This window comes from Gobius niger, assembly GCF_951799975.1.
Source record: "Gobius niger genome assembly, chromosome: 18".
Classification (NCBI taxonomy): Eukaryota; Metazoa; Chordata; class Actinopteri; order Gobiiformes; family Gobiidae; genus Gobius; species Gobius niger.
The window spans coordinates 11,973,838-11,992,364 of record NC_136869.1 but is presented as its reverse complement, the minus strand read 5'-3'; the positions used below and the strand labels follow the sequence as shown (position 1 = coordinate 11,992,364).

The 18,527-nt window shown below is 43.6% G+C and overlaps 1 protein-coding gene across 1 annotated transcript in view; it reads left to right on the top strand.

Annotated features, from left to right (window-relative positions):
- LOC306977635 (receptor activity-modifying protein 3) overlaps nucleotides 1-9,225 on the top strand; it is a 42,719-nt gene extending 33,494 nt beyond the window's left edge. The window contains exon 4 of the mRNA XM_079576036.1: nucleotides 8,633-9,225. Within this exon, the coding sequence (XP_079432162.1) occupies nucleotides 8,633-8,888 (256 nt within the window). The 3' untranslated portion in view covers nucleotides 8,889-9,225. The remainder of the gene's footprint in view (nucleotides 1-8,632) is intronic.
- The last annotated feature ends 9,302 nt before the right edge of the window (nucleotides 9,226-18,527 follow it).

Here is an 18,527-nt window from a genome sequence, read left to right as displayed (position 1 = left end):
CATCTGGACGGGTCTCCCTTGCACCATCAATGGACGGGTCAAATGCAGAGGACAAATTTTGTTGTGCAGCCGTATAATGACAATAAAGGCACCTTGACCTTAAAGCAGTACTATGTAACTCTTGCCCCTAGAGGCCATAAGCGCAACTGCAGGTGTCAAAGCAAGTTGCGTTTTTCTACTCATTAATTGTCCGTGAGAGTAAATACTACGCTGACAGAAAAGACAAAGGGAAAGAGGGATATTGTACATCCAATAACACAATGGCAATATTTTTTTTTCACTCAAACTTGGCTGTAAATACTGTTTAAATGGCGCTAGCCCGCAGTTAGCTTTGCCTGTTAGCATGTGAGCTTCTTCTTCATGATTCTATTAGTGTGTATTGGTTGCTCTGGTCCGGTTGCAGTCAAGTTGCAATTGTGGTTTTCTGGCCAGAGAGGGGGAGATGAAAGACCCCCAATCATCCCATTAACACTTGTATTACCCCCAGAGGGACTACGGAAAGGATTTATTAAGGTAAACAAGTTACTTAGTACTGCTTTAACACAAGGTGACACAATAAAGTCAATCAGAGGACATCCTTCATGTGACCTTTTTCTCCTTGAGAGAAGTCTATGAAAACACATGGATCAATGCACTTCATTCGTCTGTGCTTGTTTGAAAGTGTTTGACTGTATTGTATTTTTTTTTGTCGACTGATCAACTCTTCGCACTCAGTCGCTTTTGTGTTCCGTGTTTTGCTCAGCTTCATTCGCCATTAGTCTCCTTTGTTAGAGAAAAAACATATCGATCTACTTTGTAACTAATCTGGCAGCAAAACAAAACAAAATAATGTTCTTTTCACAGAGAACAATGAACAAACACATCACAGCCTGGCTTCATGTTTACCAGGCGAACATCACCGCCGCATTGTCCTGATAGAAAAGGCAACGCTTGCTAATGGGGGGGGAACAATTTCTATTTACTTCAGTGGCCACTATTCACATTGTGCTTTTAAAGACTAATGGACAGCGAGGTTTTATTCAGTTACGCGGGTCCACACACATACACACATGTGACTTTCCGGGGGGACTCGTGCTGTGGGGCCTGGGACACAGCGATAAGCAGAGAGCGCGATGAGGGAGGGGGGTGTAAATTGGATCGGGGATGAGATGGATCAGTGGAGGGAGGAATGTTTAAATAAGCACTGAGCAAACCCCAAATAGCTTACCCTTCAACACTGGGCTAACGATGATGGCTGGAGTCCAGGAGTGGATGTTGGGAATTAGCGGATTTGAGACGTGTTTTGGTTGTAATTACTAATTAGTTCCTAAGCACTTTGTATACAGCAATTATTAATTTCATCATGAGGGACAGGAAAAGGGCTGTTTATCTGGACTTCATTCACAAATGTCTATGACGACCACCTCTTCTCCATTGGACCAGCCACACCAGACTTTCAATTTAATCAGGCAAGCATCAAAAGACCTGCGCTTCAGTTCAGCTCAAACTCTTTTCCTTAACACCATTATAGTTGTTGGTGTCTCCATCGCCTCTTGCTGAAAGCTGCCACATGCATATTTAAAACCTTTCTGCGTCCATCTCTGATCAAGGTCTCACCGCGGGGCATAAATAAAGGCAACATCACAGCAGACTTCTATAATTCATTAACTGCCTCAAAAGACCTGTACAACATCTTTGAATTCCAGATATCTCATCTTCTGCCAGCTCCCACAACCCATTAGTGCCCACTTTATACCTGCGAGTGAAGATTTATAATGGACTCCAGCAGACCTCGGACTGACAGACAAGCTTTTCTCATTCTCAAACATTATGTTTTTCCTGGTGGTGAGCGCTGCCTTATCCTCTATATGCTGTATACGGTCATACACTATTCTCATAATCTAAAAGTCAGCCTATAGCTCAGTTAGATTGGAGCCCTAGTTCAGTTGTGTGTGCTGTCCAACATAAAGTGCAAAAATATTCCTCATAATGGGTTCTTCATGAAATATATAAGCCACACTACAGAACATTCCACATAAACGTTGCCAAGACACAAAAATGCCATCGATACAGGGCTCCTAATCAACAGCGAGACACTGACAAATGTTTTTGTGACGTGCTGTCAAAATACAGCTCAATCCACCTGGAAGCAAAGCAGCAACATCTCCATAGAAACAAGGTTTCTTTTTTCATCTGTTTTAAAACCAATGCCGGTATTTTATGGTGATTATTTGGTGATAAAGTCGCTACAAAAAAAGGTGACTGCTCTGATGTTTGGTTGGATCGCCTTTAGCTTTCACTACAGTATACATCTGCTGTGGCATTGTTTCAATACGCTTTTGCAAAGTATTGATGATGGGAGAGTGTGACCGATCCAGGAACTGTTTTTGAGGATGTGGCAAAGATTTGAGATGATATAATAATTTTTATGAAAATGTTCCAGTTGACCTGTTCCCTGAATCATCACATCAATTCAAAAGTGTTCCTGAAACTAATTTACAAATTCAGCACGGTAGTGTGGTCAAAAATTCATGACACAATGTATTATTTATGTTGACTGTGAGTGGACCTTGAAAACAACAAAGAATGATGAACCTGCCAGCACAATCTCTCCATAAATATATCATCTATTCATAGCGTAATAAAATTCATCATTACCTTCTGGTTATATAGGTGTTCTAAACAGTGTTGGTGGCAACATATTATAAAAATAACAAGCAACAAAAATATATTACTTTTTTCAGTACATATAACTTGTGTTAAAAACTAGAGTTACAAGTGTATTTAATGTACCGACAAAAAAAGCCCACAAATAAAATGCAGCACCAAATCAAGTGGATACTGGTGTATAAGACCTTCAGTTGTGCATAGTTAATGTCGTCAAAACAAAACACAAGAGAGTGGAGAATAAAAAAAAAAAATGCACTTTTTTTTCCCTCTGTGGCATTATTACTATTTTCAGTTTAAATTTTGCCAAAAGTTACTCAAAGTAGTCTAACTCAGCTACATTTCTGAAACAGCAACATGTTAAACAAACATATTACATTTTTAAAGCAGTACTAAGTAACACCATAATAAATCCTTTTTGTCTCTCTCAAGTGTTAATGGGATGATTGGGGGGTCTTTCATCTCCCCCTGGTGTCTCTGGCCAGAAAACCACAATTGCAACTTGGCTGCCACTGGCAGAATCATGATAAGATAAGATAAGATAAGATAAACCTTTATTCATCTCACAAAGGAGAAATTCACTTGTTACAGTCGGCGTTACTTCACAGTCTTATTGTACAGTCTGACAGCAGTGGGGATGAAGGCTTTGCGGTAGCGCTCCGTCCTGCACTGAGGGTGTCTCAGTCTGCCACTGAGAGAGCTGCACAGCTCTTCTACAGTCCCGTGCAGTGGGTGGGAGGTGTTGTCCATGATGGAGGTGAGCTTGGCTAACACCCTCCTGTCCCTCACCTCCTCCACAGAGTCCAGGGGGCAGCCCAGGACGGAGCTGGCCCTCCTGACCAGCTTGTTCAGTCTGTTCTTGTCCCGCTCTGTGCTGCCCGGGGCCCAGCACATTGCAGCGTAGTGGAGAGCAGAGGCCACCACAGAGTCATAAAAAGTCCTGAGCAGAGGCCTGCTCACTCCGAACGACCTCAGTCTCCTCAGAAGGTGGAGGCGACTTTGGCCCTTCTTGTACAGGGCGTTGGTGTTGTGGGACCAGTCCAGTTTATTGTTGAGGTGAACACCCAGGTACTTGAAACTGTCCACCTCCTCAATGTCCTCCCCCTGGATGTTCAGCGGTGTGTACGGCAGTGGCTTCCTCGTGAAGTCGATCACCATCTCCTTCGTCTTACTGATGTTCAAGCACAGGTGGTTGCGCTCACACCAGTCCACAAAGTCTATGATGACTGACCGGTACTCCAGGTCGTTCCCCTTAGACACACAGCCCACGATGGCGGAGTCGTCGGAGAACTTCTGGAGATGACAACTGTCCGTGTTGTATGTGAAGTCCGATGTATAGATGGTGAAGAGAAACGGTGAGAGGACGGTGCCCTGAGGGGCCCCGGTGCTGCAGACGACCACCTCAGACTCACAGCTGCGCAGCCGCACATACTGTGGTCGGTCCGTGAGGTAGTCGATGGTCCAAGCAGTGAGATGTTCATCCACTCCCGCGTCCTCCAGCTTCCCCCGCAGCAGCGCCGGCCTGATGGTGTTGAAGGCACTGGAGAAGTCAAAGAACATGACCCTCACAGCGTTCCCGGCGTGCTCCAGGTGCGTGAGCGCCCGCTCCGACAGGTAGATGACAGCGTCCTCTACTCCGATGTTGGGTCTGTAAGCAAACTGCAGCGGGTCAAGGGTGGGGCTTACCACAGAGCGGAGGTGGGTGAGGATGAGCCGCTCCATCGTCTTCATCAGGTGGGAGGTCAGGGCGACTGGTCTGTAGTGGGCCGGTTCCCTGGCGTGCGCTGTTTTAGGAACTGGAATCAGACAGGAGGTCTTCCACAGGACGGGGACCTTCTCCAGGCTGAGGCTCAGGTTGTAGATGTGGCAGAGGACCCCGGAGAGCTGGTCTGCGCAGGTCCTCAGCAGCCTGGGACTGATGCCATCTGGTCCTGCAGCTTTCCCCCGCTTCAGTCGCCTCAGCTCCCTCCTCACTTGGTCCGGTGTGATGGAGAGGGGGGAGTGAGGGGGGGACCGGTGTGGGGGTGGACTGCCGGGGGTGGGGCAGGTGCTAGAGGAAGTCCGTATGATGGGGGCTGGAGACGTGGGTGCAGGGGGGCTGGAGGCAGGTGAAGGTGGTCGGGGGAGGGGGGCAGTGTCCACTGTGCTGGAGACGCGTGAAGAGGAGGGAGTGGGGGGAGAATCAAACCGGTTGAAATGTTGGTTGAATTCATCCGCCCCGCGCTGGTCTCCATCAGCTGTCCCTCTGGCACTCTGTCCAAAACCGGAGATGTTCTTCAGTCCCCTCCACACGTCCCGTGCGTTGCCCTGCTCCAGCTTCTCGCCATAGTCCTTCTTGGCCTTCCTGATCCTCCACTGGAGTTCGTGCTGGACTCTCCTCTGCTCCTCTCTGTCCCCTGAGTTGAAAGCCCTTTTCTTTTGGTTCAGGAGGGCTTTAAGTTCAGGGGTCACCCAGGGGTGGTTGTTGGATGAAGAAGAAGCTAACAGGCTAACGGGCAAAGCTAACTGTGGGCAATGCCACTTAAACAGTATTTACAGCCAAATTATCTCCATAGTGTAATTGGATGTACAATATCCCTCTCTCCCTTTGTCTTTTCTGTCACTGTTGTATTTACTCTCACAGACAATTAATGAGTTAAAAAAAACACAGCATGCTACCACACCTGCAGTGGCGCTTATGGCCTCTAGGGGCATTAGTTACTTAGTACTGCTGTAAAGCTGTAACTATTAATATAGAATATATTACAATTTTAAAGTAACTTGCCCAACACTGATTCTAAATTGATTTTTATCTTGATGATGAAAGAAGTCTTGAAAGCATTGCAGCATTGAAGTGGTCAGAGTGGAGCTTGAGCTTTAGCTCAAGCTCCACACTGACCACTTCCCCCTTGCAAAAGTGAAGTTACAAAGGCACAAAGGGGGTAAAGGGGGACCATACCTAGTCCATTTGATGGATTACTTACCAAAGCCAGGGCCGTGTGATTAATACTGGGCATTGCAACAGCGGCACGTCCTGCTGCCCCAAAGAAAACCACTGGGGTGAGTCATTCAATTTCGACTCTTTGATCGATGGTTCTTTTGTTGAGAAAATTTGAAAGTGCTGCCCACCGTATTAAATATGCTCACTCTAACAATTACTCCACACTGAAAAGCAAAGCAGAGGAGGTATCAAGCTAATTAGTCACCAGACAATGAATACAAGATCATGTCAAAAAACTTCGCCATGGCGACGTGAAAACAAGAAGTGACCTCCCTCTCTCCTGGTGCAGCTGAATTGTTTGCTTTTTTCAGTGAATTGTTTGCCTTTTTCTGCGAACCACGTTGTTTTTCTGGATACTTTTGTACGTCTTTACCGTGTTTTTGTGGAGGTTTGGTGGATTTGTTTACTTTGAGAGTCCAAAATGGTCCTGAAGAAAGCAGCTTTTTGAAGGTAAACAAACTGCTAGCTTATCAGCTAAACCCATTTGAGATCTACAAACATCTTCTTCTGAGACACTGAACAGTGAAGAGGCACCAAGAGCCCCCACACCTGCAGCACGGAGGAGGCGTCACAAGAGGAGCTACAGGAAACAACAAAAGGGACCAACGAGGAGATGGTGATAGACTGTGGAGGGAGCTGTGCAGGAGGAAGAGGAAGGACGAGGTGGAGTTGACCAGTGCAGGACACCACGCTCTGAGATGGGGACAAGCCCAGGAGGCGGTGCACCGTTTCAGATGATCAGAGGAGACAGACGGCAGCTACAGTTTCTCCATCCTCCAAGGTCATGCGGGGGGAGTGGCTGACGGACAACGAGATCATGGACCCGGCCGAGGACAGGAACTTCTACATCACCGTGGACACAACCTGATCATCAAGCAGGCGCGTCTGTCCCACACGGCCAACTACACCTGTGTGGCCAAGAACATCGTGGCCAAGCGCAAGAGCTCCACCACCGTGGTCATCGTCTACGGATTTCCCATCAGCCAGTGCTCCTCCTGTGACCAAAACAGTGAAGATGGCGGCCGCGACACAACGATCTTTCACCAAAGAAAAAAAAAAAAGAGTGGGAAAAGAGTGGTGCGCACTGAATGGGTGCTGCTGCCGGATGCTCTCTCATCGAATGCAATTTCTCCATCTGTGAGATCAATAAAGTGTCATCTTATCTTATCTTATCAAATTATCGAAGGGAGACAGTGATTTGCCTCTTAAGGAAATTGATCCCCACGGCCGCCTTTAGCCTATGTGAAAAACTTGAATGAAATGAATGAAAGTCGATTGAAAATGCCCTGTGTCCTATAGCTGATGGTCAGTTTTCAAAAAGTATTCATTCATGTTCTTTATTCTACTCTCAAATAATACATTTAAAACAAAACAATTTTAGGTCTTCTAGGCACTTCTTTACAACAGGAGCATGTTATTGTTGTTTTGAGCACCTTGAGAACTATTCATTTTGTACACTATGTAAAAAGTACAGCATATTTTGAGATGATTAACAAAGATCAATGAAGCATGATCAATAGGGCGTTACATTTTTCCCCCGATACCGGTACTTTAACAATGCTAAGTTTATACTGATACCTGAACAATACTCTTTTTTGGTTCCGACACTAAAATATGTGTCATCTAGAACCATAAAACAGAACAATCGTTATTTCTTTAACATTTGTATCATTTATTTGAAGTGGAACAACAAAGTAACTTCCTTTAGTGCTGTCCCTGGACCAACAAGCATCAAAACATGGTTCCTGAAGACATCTTTTGGAGTATACCTGTGTTTGAAACTTTAATTTTTTTCGATTTCGACTAGAACTTTTGGAAGTCATGGGACCCTGTTTGTGTTTCCTGTTGCATATGCAGAAATGCTCCCTGAAACATGGTTATAAATGTGTCCCTTTGAAGAATTGGGATGTTCGGGATGGGTTTTGCTGGTTTAGACTAACTTAAAGGGACTATACAGAGTTCAAAAATGTTAAAATTAAGGATCTTCCTCCCCCTACATGTTCCAGCAATGTCCTAATGTGTAGAATGACCACAACTGCCTCTAAAATCCTGCACTGTCCCTCAAAATATATAAATAAAAATAATATATTAACATAGTACCTGCAGTTACGTATAAGACCTGAGGTGGCAGTAGTGAGTATAAAAATGACCAACTTGCATCTAGTCCCTTTAAACCTTCCTTTCATTTCTTTGTGAACTAACAAACAAACAAACAAACAAAAAGTTCTGCGCCTTTAAAATTCAAAGTTCAATTAAAGGATGGTTTTGATATTCAAAAGCTGCCGTTTTATGACGAACCAAGTTATTTATGTGACTGAAGCTCAGGAAGGTTGTTTTGTCTGATCCATCCATCCATCCATCCATCCATCCATCATTCCATCCATCCATCCATCCATCCATCCATCCATCCATCCATCCATCCATCCATCCATCCATCCATCCAAACATCTATCTATCCATCCATCCATCCATCCATCCATCCATCCATCCATCCATCCATCCATCCATCCATCCATCCATCCATCCATCCATCCATCCATCCATCCATCCATCCAAACATCCATCCATCCATCCATCCATCCATCCATCCATCCATCCATCCATCCATCCATCCATCCATCCAAACATCTATCCATCCATCCATCCATCCATCCATCCATCCATCCATCCATCCATCCATCCATCCATCCATCCATCCATCCATCCAAACATCCATCCAAACATCCATCCATCCATCCATCCATCCATCCATCCATCCATCCATCCATCCATCCATCCATCCATCAGGGCTTGAGTTATACATATCCAAATCTCAAAGTTTATTGACTGAGAGCTTACAGCCTGTATGCCGGTGTGAAACCTCAGTTGAAAGCCAGGACCTTCTAGTTTCTAAAATGATGTGTAAGATATGTGTGGGTGAAACAAACAAACAAAATAAAGTCTGTTGGAATAATACCGTGTAATGTGACCAAATCTCCTGACGCTGCGCTGTCTCCTCTCTTGCAGTGAGTATCACCTGTTCACGCTGTGCACCGAAACCAAGTCGCACGACGTGGACTGCTACTGGCCCAACCCGCTGGTGGAGGGCTACATCATCCGCATCCACAAACTCTTCTTCTCCAACTGCACCATGGAGCAGGTGGTGTGGGTGGACCCGCCCGACGACACGCTAGTCATCCTAATCTTAATCCCCATCTTCCTCACCCTGGCCATGATCGCGCTGGTCGTCTGGTGCAGCAAGAGGAGCGACGTTTTGGCGTGAGGACAGTGAATCGAGTAGCACTTCCAAACCAAAATGCGTCGCGACAAGTTCAGCTCAGAGCGTTTGTACAATAGACCAAATACGGCAGGACGCGGGAGAGACTTTGAACTGAATTAGCCCCTTGCAAATCTCTTTTGACCGATGGGACTTTCTGCAAAATGTCAGTGCGTTTATTTAAAGCTCCTAAGATCTCAACAGCCGACCTCTGCCGTTTTTCTTTTTTCTTGGAGCGCTGTTTGAAGGCCAAAGCATCACCAAGCATCACAGGGAAAATGGACTCCCTCAAGGACCCTTAGCGTAATGTATACTTTAAGTTAATAATGCATGATGACTTGGGGGGAAAAAAAACAGACCAAATATGGGAAATGAATGGACAGTCGCCACTGGATTAAACGAGTACACTGGTGACCCAAAGACAAGGCAACACTGTGTAAATACATTCTTACTGTAACTTATATTAAAAAAAAAAACTATTATTATCCTGCAAACAAAGAGAGATTATCAGTGGGAAGTGTGTCATTGAAACCTCATATGTACAGTTCGTGTGCTGCCTACTGTATCGTCACAAGTGTGTCTGTTTGAGCACTTTTATAATGAAGACCGTGGGGGAAAAGGGACTTGTTGTTTTCTTTTGTTTGAAGCACAGCCGTCACGAGCCTCCGGGCGAAGTTTGATAAATTCTGTTCAAAGATGTTTTCACCTGCACTGTGTGTCTCACTGAAGCTCCTCGGAGTAAAATATTGTCTTATAAAGCAAATGACGTCGCCATTTTCTTGGGTTCACGTGAATGTTTATGTTGCTTTGATGGGAGCCTTAGGTTTCTTTCTGCATCATTTGTTACAAGTTGGAGACAGATTTGTAACATGTCCCATAAAAGTTTAAAGGGACTATAGGAAGTTTAAAAATGCTAAAATTATGTATTTTCCTCCCCCTACATTTTCCAGTAATGTCCTAATGTGTAGAATGACCCCAGACCTGTTCACCACAACGGCCTCTAAAATCCTGCACTGTCACTCAAAAACGTGTTACTTCGGGTCCGAATTGCCGCCATGCACAAGCTTAATATAGAAGGGGCAGTTACACATATGGCCTGAGGTGGCAGTAGTGAGTATAAAATGGCCAACTTGAATCCAGCCCCTTTAAAGCAGTGGTTCTCAACTGGTGGGAACCGTTTTCAGTGGGTCGCAAGTCTTTCCCTATAGGAACATTTCGTTTAAAAGGTGTAACACCGTCTGTATGTTAAAATGATTCATCAGCTTGTTTTCATCATGAGTTCAACAATAATCTGTTTGGAAAATACAATATTTTGCATAGTATAAGACAGATTTATTCTGATTTGGGTCGCAGCTTGCCATCCTCGCCTGATTGCCCGGTCCAGACGCCATGTCAGTTGAGAACCACGGGTCTAAAGCAACCATTCCTAATAAGCAGAGGTGGTCAAGTAAATGTACTTTTCTACTCCACTACGTTTCTAAAAATGCTCCGAAGTAAAAACGTCACTTTTAAAAGCCTTTAATAGGTGGTGCTGTGGAGATGTACGGTCAAATGCCACTGACTCCCACAAGGATGAAGACTTGTCCCCGTCGTATTGATGTAAAAGAGGGGAATTCATGAATTTTCAAGTCTTTGAAGCCGCACAGAGGTATTTTCCACATTTCACAACATTGTTTTAACCTCTCCAGTTTTTAAAAAAATGAGATAAATCTGTGACGAAAACGTAACAAAAAAGACGCAACAGTGACAAAAAATGCAATGAAAAGGTGACAAAAATGTGACAGAAAGGCAACAAAACATGACAAAAATGTGATGAAAACGCAACAAAAAAGTGTCAAAAGAGCGACAAAAAAAAACCCAATGAAAAAGTAACAAAAAAAGGGACAAAAACGCACAAAAACAAGTTATGATTTTATAAAAAAAAAAAAAAAAAGGGACCACAACACGACAACAATGCGAGGGGAAAAAATCAGTTTAGATCAATTTTGTAGCTTTGAAATGGGGGTTTACTCTGGCCTATAGGCTTAGATTTGGGTAAAGCTGAACTGGAGAGAATGCGCTCAGGTAAGGCAGGAGTTAAGAGGTTAACGGATTTGCCCGTTCTACTACGAATACTGGTGTATTTTCTACAAATACTTCAGTCCTTTCACTTAAGTAAAACATTTGACTGAGACCGTTTCCTGTCATTGGAGTGTAATGGAAATATTTGGATTCATGTTTTCTTTATGATTTTGCTTATTTTAGCTTACGAGTACAGGTGAAATCACACTTTGACCACCACTGCGAACAAACAGTCGACTGTAGATTAAGTATAGTTAAGGATCGTTTTTAGTTAACACTAAATATAGATCAAAAACAAAAATGTTCACAATATGGGCAGGCAAGGGCAGCCCATAAGTAATGTAGAACTTAGAAGTGCTCCAACTGTGCACGGTATCGGCTATGATAAAATATATTTCCTAGCTTCCCCCATTCTCTGGTTAATGGCTTTTAGACAAAGGACCATCTTTGACACATTCCCTCTTTCATCCAGACAGATGAATAACACCTGCCAAATGAGGCTAAATTGCCTAAAATTGCCATCCAAACCATGTCAGGTGTGAGACTTGTGTAAGCAGACATGCTAATAAATGAGGCCCATGCTTCACCGGTGTTGTAACGACTTCCTCCCGTAAAGAACCGAGGCGTGTCTCTGCCGTTTTTCCGAGTGCCATCTGTTTATCCAATCTGAATTTCAAACCAGTCGTCTGCCGCCAAGACTCCCGGGTGAAAGTGATCAGCCTCATGAGGGAAGTGCACTCACAATCCGCCATTTCGTCAGCATCCTCTGCGGTCCGCTCCTGGTAAATGATTGCTATTTTTCTGAGGCACATTTTCCAAGAATCCACCTGAGTAATGAACCCAAACCAACCCTCTTTATAAAATACTTTGGCTTAATAATTAAAAAGTCACACTACCCGCTGCTTAATTGCAAACCCACAAACTCAACCTTTTCTGAGTTCAGTAATTGCTATAATTACTTCCGCCCCATTAAACCTTGCATTGCACTTTTTTTTGGTGGAACTTTATCAATCTCTCCCTATTTTTGGCACTTGAAAGATGATATTGAAAATGCATTGCTCTTACAGTATGAGGGGCTGTTCCAGATGCATATTGGTCAGACTTCGGACAGATCCATTTGAAAAGTGCCCTTAATTCTAGTGCAATGAATGAATGAAAACTGAAAGACTGCTGGATTGAAGTGTCCCAGGTATATGGTCAAAGCGGGTCTGAATCAGGTTTCTTTCTCTCACACAAAATGGTATAGGGTTAAGGTAAGGAAAAGACCTCTCTCAGGCACTGGAAACTTAAAAACTGTTGAAAGCTTGTCAAAGAAGAAGAAGAAGAAGAAGAAGAAGAAGAAGAAGAAGAAGAAGAAGAAGAAGAAGAAGAAGAAGGAGGAGGAGAAGGAGGAGGAGGAGGAGGAGGAGGAGGAGAAGGAGAAGAAGAAGGAGAAGAAGAAGGAGAAGAAGAAGGAGGAGGAGAAGGAGGAGGAGGAGGAGGAGAAGAAGAAGGAGAAGAAGGAGAAAAAGGAGAAGGAGAAGAAGGAGAAAAAGGAGAAAAAGGAGAAAAAGGAGAAGAAGGAGAAGAAGGAGAAAAAGGAGAAGGAGAAGAAGGAGAAAAAGGAGAAAAAGGAGAAAAAGGAGAAGAAGGAGAAGAAGGAGAAAAAGGAGAAAAAGGAGAAGAAGGAGAAGAAGGAGGAGAAGGAGAAGGAGGAGAAGGAGAAGGAGGAGAAGGAGAAGGAGGAGAAGGAGGAGAAGGAGGAGGAGGAGGAGGAGGAGAAGGAGGAGAAGGAGGAGAAGGAGGAGGAGAAGGAGGAGAAGGAGGAGAAGAAGGAGAAGAAGAGGAAGGAGAAGAAGGAGAAGAAGGAGGAGAAGGAGAAGGAGGAGAAAGAGGAGAAGGAGGAGGAGGAGGAGGAGGAGGAGGAGGAGGAGGAGGAGAAAAACCAGCAGCTGTCCTGAAGTGTCCAGAAGTACAAGGTGTCCAGTGCTCAAAGACATTACTGACGGGTGAGAGGTCAAAAACCAGCCACTATTGAACAGGACACATACTTTACTGCTGGGTCAGGAATGATCTAACCTTATATTTTTGAAACTCACTTGCATAATTATAGTATAATTATGCCTGCACTGTATAATAGTAATACATTTAGCTCAGTTTTACTTGCTGTACATGCAACCAGAATGCTGAGATGTAGTAAGTTCTCTCTCAAGCATTTTCTTAACCTTTTAACCAAGTGTGCTTTCTCAGTTCAGCTTAACCCAAATCCAAAAGGTTACAGTCTATAGGCCTATAGGTCAGTGGAACGCCTCATTTGAAAGCTAAGACCTACAAAACTTATCTAAATGGATCTTTTTCGTTGCGTTTTTATCACTTTTTTTTTAGCCACATTTTCATTGCTTTATGTCACTTTTCTGTCATTTTTGGGGCATTTTTGTCACACATTTCTGTCACTTTTTTGTGCCTTTTCTACTGCTCTCATATGGCTTTTTTGGTGCGTCTCTGTCACATTTTTGTCACTCTTTTGTTGCATTTTCAGCCTCGTTTTCGTCTCATTTTTGTAGCTATTTCGCCACTATTTTCAAGACGCTTTTAGATTTGGGTAAAGCCAAACTGGAGCAAATGTGCTTGGTTCAGACTGGCCTATAAAAACGTGCCACCTTGAAAAAAGTCCAGTCATTTCTTACTATTCTATTTTGCTATTATTATTTAATTGAGTCTGAAACAAGTTTGCCAGTATAAAAAGTGTAAAACATCAATCTTTTCCGCACTCCACATTAAATAACACAGCCCTGCTCAAGACAACAGATGGTGGAGGAGGGAACAACAGACACGAGTGCACCGCGCGTTACTCTGAACCGCTCCGCGCTGTACTGTACCTGAGGGGCGTGAAATTAAACTTTAAAATGGCATTAAGCGTTTACTGGAACTCTGGTTAACGAGATGTGTGCAGACTGTGCGGAGAAAACTTTTTCTCCAAAAATAAGTGGCGGAAAGTGTGTGCGAGAAATTGCTTGGAACTGGGGGAACTCTGGGAGGAATCTGAATCACACTGTGTGAACTAAAACTATTTAACACAATGCGAAATAATAGGCGGTGATGAAAGAATTGAAATAATCTGTCGTACAGGGATCTGCGTTCCACTATTTTTAGCAAAGCTGATGAGAAAAAGAAAGTACTCCAAGTTTTTCCTTTTATCCCGAAGAGAACATAGGTTTTAAAATAAATTTTTCCATCTCCTCTCTCCGGTCTCTAAAAGCATCACTCATGCAAACACCTATTTGTGCTGACAGAGACTAGTACATACAGTAATAATTCTATCTCTGTGGGGACATTTACAAAAACAAAACATGTAATGAAAGGTTCCATCATTTCAAGAATGGCGAAGAGTGATCTACACATGTAAATGCTGAATTTTTGATGATCAAGGAAACACTTAACTATTCTGAGGGAATTTTAAGTTGCGTCGACTTTAGTGTTTAATGGGTGATGTAATACACTGCCTGACAAAAAAAAAAAAGTTAAAATACTGTTATTGTTCACATTAAAACACTTGGACACCACAGTGTGGTAGATTTATTTCCCGAGACTGTCCTCCAATAGAAAACGACACAAGTGGTCCTTTGTCTTATCCCTGAATTACACCATATAAGACGTCTACTAAAACAGCGCCCCCAAGCTCCCATTGAGGGTATGTACATTACATTTAACCCAATTCAGAAACGACTTTATTTTATGTAGTGCATCTGACCAACTTTGACAACGATTCCAAAAGTCAAACGCAAAGAAATGAGTCACAAACTTGCAAAATTAGCTACAATTGCAATATGTGTTAGAGCAAATAGCAGCCCCGGGTCTTCAGCCCCGCCACACCTGTGGAGGAACTGAACGTCCAGCGGTGCCAAAGGCTCTCCAAGCGCGCTCTGCGCTATTACGCATCAAACCTTCCCAACCGCAGCAGCGTCACAGTTCACCGCTCTCATATCATATCATATGTGTTGGCTATCGTCATTTTACTCACAACAACAGCGACACCAAAGCACAACTCACCATTGATGTCTTCGTGAGTCCTTCTTCTCCTCCATATGCGTCACTGCCAACTCCATATCTCTCCTGTCACAGGACAGAGATGGATGTCCTCAAACGTCCTTGTGTTGTCAGACTGTGGCGAGACTCGGATCCTGCGCCTGGTTCCAGTGCATATGATGCGGGTAAACTCCTCTCGTCACCCCGGCAAAGTCGGGCCTCGGCTCCGCTGCTGTTCTCCACAAAGTCCTGCGTCTCTTTGCGTCTTGAGAAGGTGGCGCCAAGTGTCCGTGATCAAACTGATGTCGTTCATTTCTCCGCAGTTTCGTCATTTAAGGATAAAAAATATCAAACATTACAGCTGTGTTTAGCTCGCAGGTTTTTGAACTAGGTTTGACGGAAACTCGCTCCGACCAATGAAAACACGTGAATCAGCTCGAGGGCGTTTGGGCAGGTGAGCCTGCGCTCTGATTGGCTAAAGGGTCAGCTACGTCATAATGTCATATCCTGTAGTATGTCTTAATAATTATCATTATATTATAAACAATCTAAAATAAACTGCTGTAGAGTGAGTCATTTCTTTGCGTTTGACTTTTGGAATTGTCGTCAACTTTGACGACAATTCAGATACACTACGTAAAATAAAGTGGTTTCTGAATTGGGTTAAGTGTAATGTACATACCTTCAATGGGAGCTTGGGGGCGCTGTTTTAGTAGACGTCTTATATGGTCGTAATTCAGGGATTTACCAGCAGTAACTCAGCAGCTAATGGAGTTGTTCCACGGCTTTTTTCTCCACTTTTTAAACTGTTTTTTGCTAATGTTTGTCAATGGAAATGTACGCTAACAGCTGCAAAGATGGCGGATCTCCATGGTAACTGCGGACTTTCCTGAACTCTATTGGTTAGCTTCAAGTTTGTTAAACACAAGTTTCACTAAACCTCCGTCAATATGGACATGCCGCATGTCATTTTAAAGTGCAGAATCTGGAGAATTCAATCGCTGAGGTAGTTTTAACCTCCACTATTGTATTTGTGATCGCCGCGCAAAGTGCCACGGCTAGTAGCAATATGCTAATGCTAACGACAACTAATCAAAGCCTGGACAGAAACTACAAGTAATAAAATAAAATCGGCCAGTGCTGGAGCGGCCAAGTATTTGTTTAAAAAAAAATATAGGTCAAAAATATCGACCAAGCATATCGGCATCGGCCAATTAACAAAGAATGAGATTAGCTGAACACCCTGAATGATGATGATGATGATGGATTTCTTCCCTGATGGAACGGGCGTTTTCCAAGATGACAATGCCAGGATCCATCGGGCTCTCGTTGTGAAAGAGTGGTTCAGGGACCATGAGGCATCACTTTCACACACGGACTGGTGACCACAGAGTCCAGATCTTAACCCCACTGAGAATCTTTAGTAAGTGACATTGCAGAAGCTTATGTTAAGTTTGGGATTTGGAAGCGTTTTAGGCTAACACTATGTTTGGTCAAGACTATTCAATATGTTTCACAAGGGGGAAAAACACAGTAATAAATTCCATATTCATATACTATTGTGGAAATACGCAAATGTCCTCAAACATATTAGCGAAACTCAAAAAAACTCAGAAAGGCCTTGATTCAATCCCAGACAAAATCACCTCATGAAAACAAGATCATGGCCTATATACAAATTCCCACGCTCAATGCTCTCCAAATACGTGTCAATGTAAACCAGTGAAACAATGTGGCTCAGCCTCCCGGTTTAAAGCTTATCACAGCATCATGTAAATAAACAGAGGGTCCAACAATGCAGTCATCTCTGTGTACGGGCCTCACTCAATGATGTTGACACAGTATTAGAGACTCGGGCAGACGCTGACAACCGAAGCACGGAGACTTCAAAGGACAGCAAACAATATCCCAGTCCCATCATGCGCTCCGACAAAAATAAATGACAAAAAAAATCTGGGAGTATTTATTCGATGTGAAAGTGTCCAGGAAATCAGACCTTTTTTGTTTCTGGTCCCGAGACAAACAGGGGAGACAATGGTTCATTTTGCACCAAAAGGCTTAATGCTGCGGCGGTCCCCGAGGACGGCTTTTTTTTTACAACGTCTCAGCGGCCAGCGACACAGCGGCAGGAAGGATATTCAAGCTTTTTCCCAGAGTGACAGAAGAATTCAGGGAAGTGGGTTGAACCACCTTTTTCTGCAAAGAGTAGTACAGGAAGTGTGTGGGCCGTGCCACCGCAAAAAGTCAACCCCCAAACCTCATCATGTTGGGAAGTAGCGTGTAAGATTGAAATACAATGCATGTTCTTATAGACACAAAGGATGAAGTGTCTATCGCGATGCCCAAAGTGCGGCCCGGGGGCCAAATGCGGCCCTCAGGCTAATTTTTGGTGGCCCTCGAGCTTCTTGTTGAATGGGCCCACATCGCCAGAGATGGTACTTTTCAAATTGAATCATTCTGCATAATTATAGTTTCAAAATGATGCGGGACATTGTCTTAAATGCATCCAGTTGAATCCCAAGAGCACATACAAGCACTGAAAACTGAGGGTCAATTTGGCAGCTTCTAGGAGAGCAACATGTCTAAAAAGCATTTTACAGCAGTGAAATGCCATGGACATGCCCTGCCTCTCTTTAAAACCACTGAGCTTTAAAAGAAGTGTGTTTAAAGGAACAGGCCACCGTTTTTCCATACTGAGATATATTTTTACCTGAGCTGAGACGAGTTAAACATGTCGATTTTCGAAGCAGATAAATAGGGGGAACTATATTGTAAGGCGTAGTAACACCTTTGTAGTACTTCGACGTCCGTGCAGTAATATCTTCACTTTACTGTGCGGACGCCGAAGTGCTCCTGTATAAAATTGACATGTTTAATTTTGTGCAACTATACTTGGATCGTGTAGCTACTCATGCAACCCTATTTAAAAAGGGAAAACGTGGAAGAGCTTGGTCGCTTCTAACTTCACCCCCGTTTGGCCCCATAGAGGAGAGGAGGAGAGGCTAAATGCTAACAACATCTTTAGTCTTCTTGCGTGACTGAGCACACGCACAAAGACCAGACTGGTACGCATCAACTCGTCTAAGCTCAGGTAAGAACATATCTCAGTATGGAAAAACAGTGGCCTCTTCCTTAAAGGGCATTGGATTTATTATAACTCAATCAACAATTCTATGAAGCATGATTTGATCATGTTAACCTCATATCTGATCATGTTTATGAAAAACGTACAAAACTCTTCTGCACCTCCTCCCTTGGGGAAATTACAGCAGTTCAGTTTAAGTCTCCTCTCGCTTCCAAAGATGAATAACGCAATAAAAAATCTGTTGAAAAATGTCCCCTTTACAGATTAATGCCTGCACTTTACGACGGGAATCTTGTGTCAAGGCGATGCAACTCATCATAGTGTCAGGTGCTGTCGGCAGGAGCAGCACTAATCTGTATAAGCCATGGAGAAATTCTATTACGGGTATATTAAAATGAGGATTGTCTGCCATTTCGATGCAGAAAAGATTCAGCTGCTCTGTATGAGTCTTGTCACACACCGACGGTTGGTGAGCATTGGACGTGCCATCATCC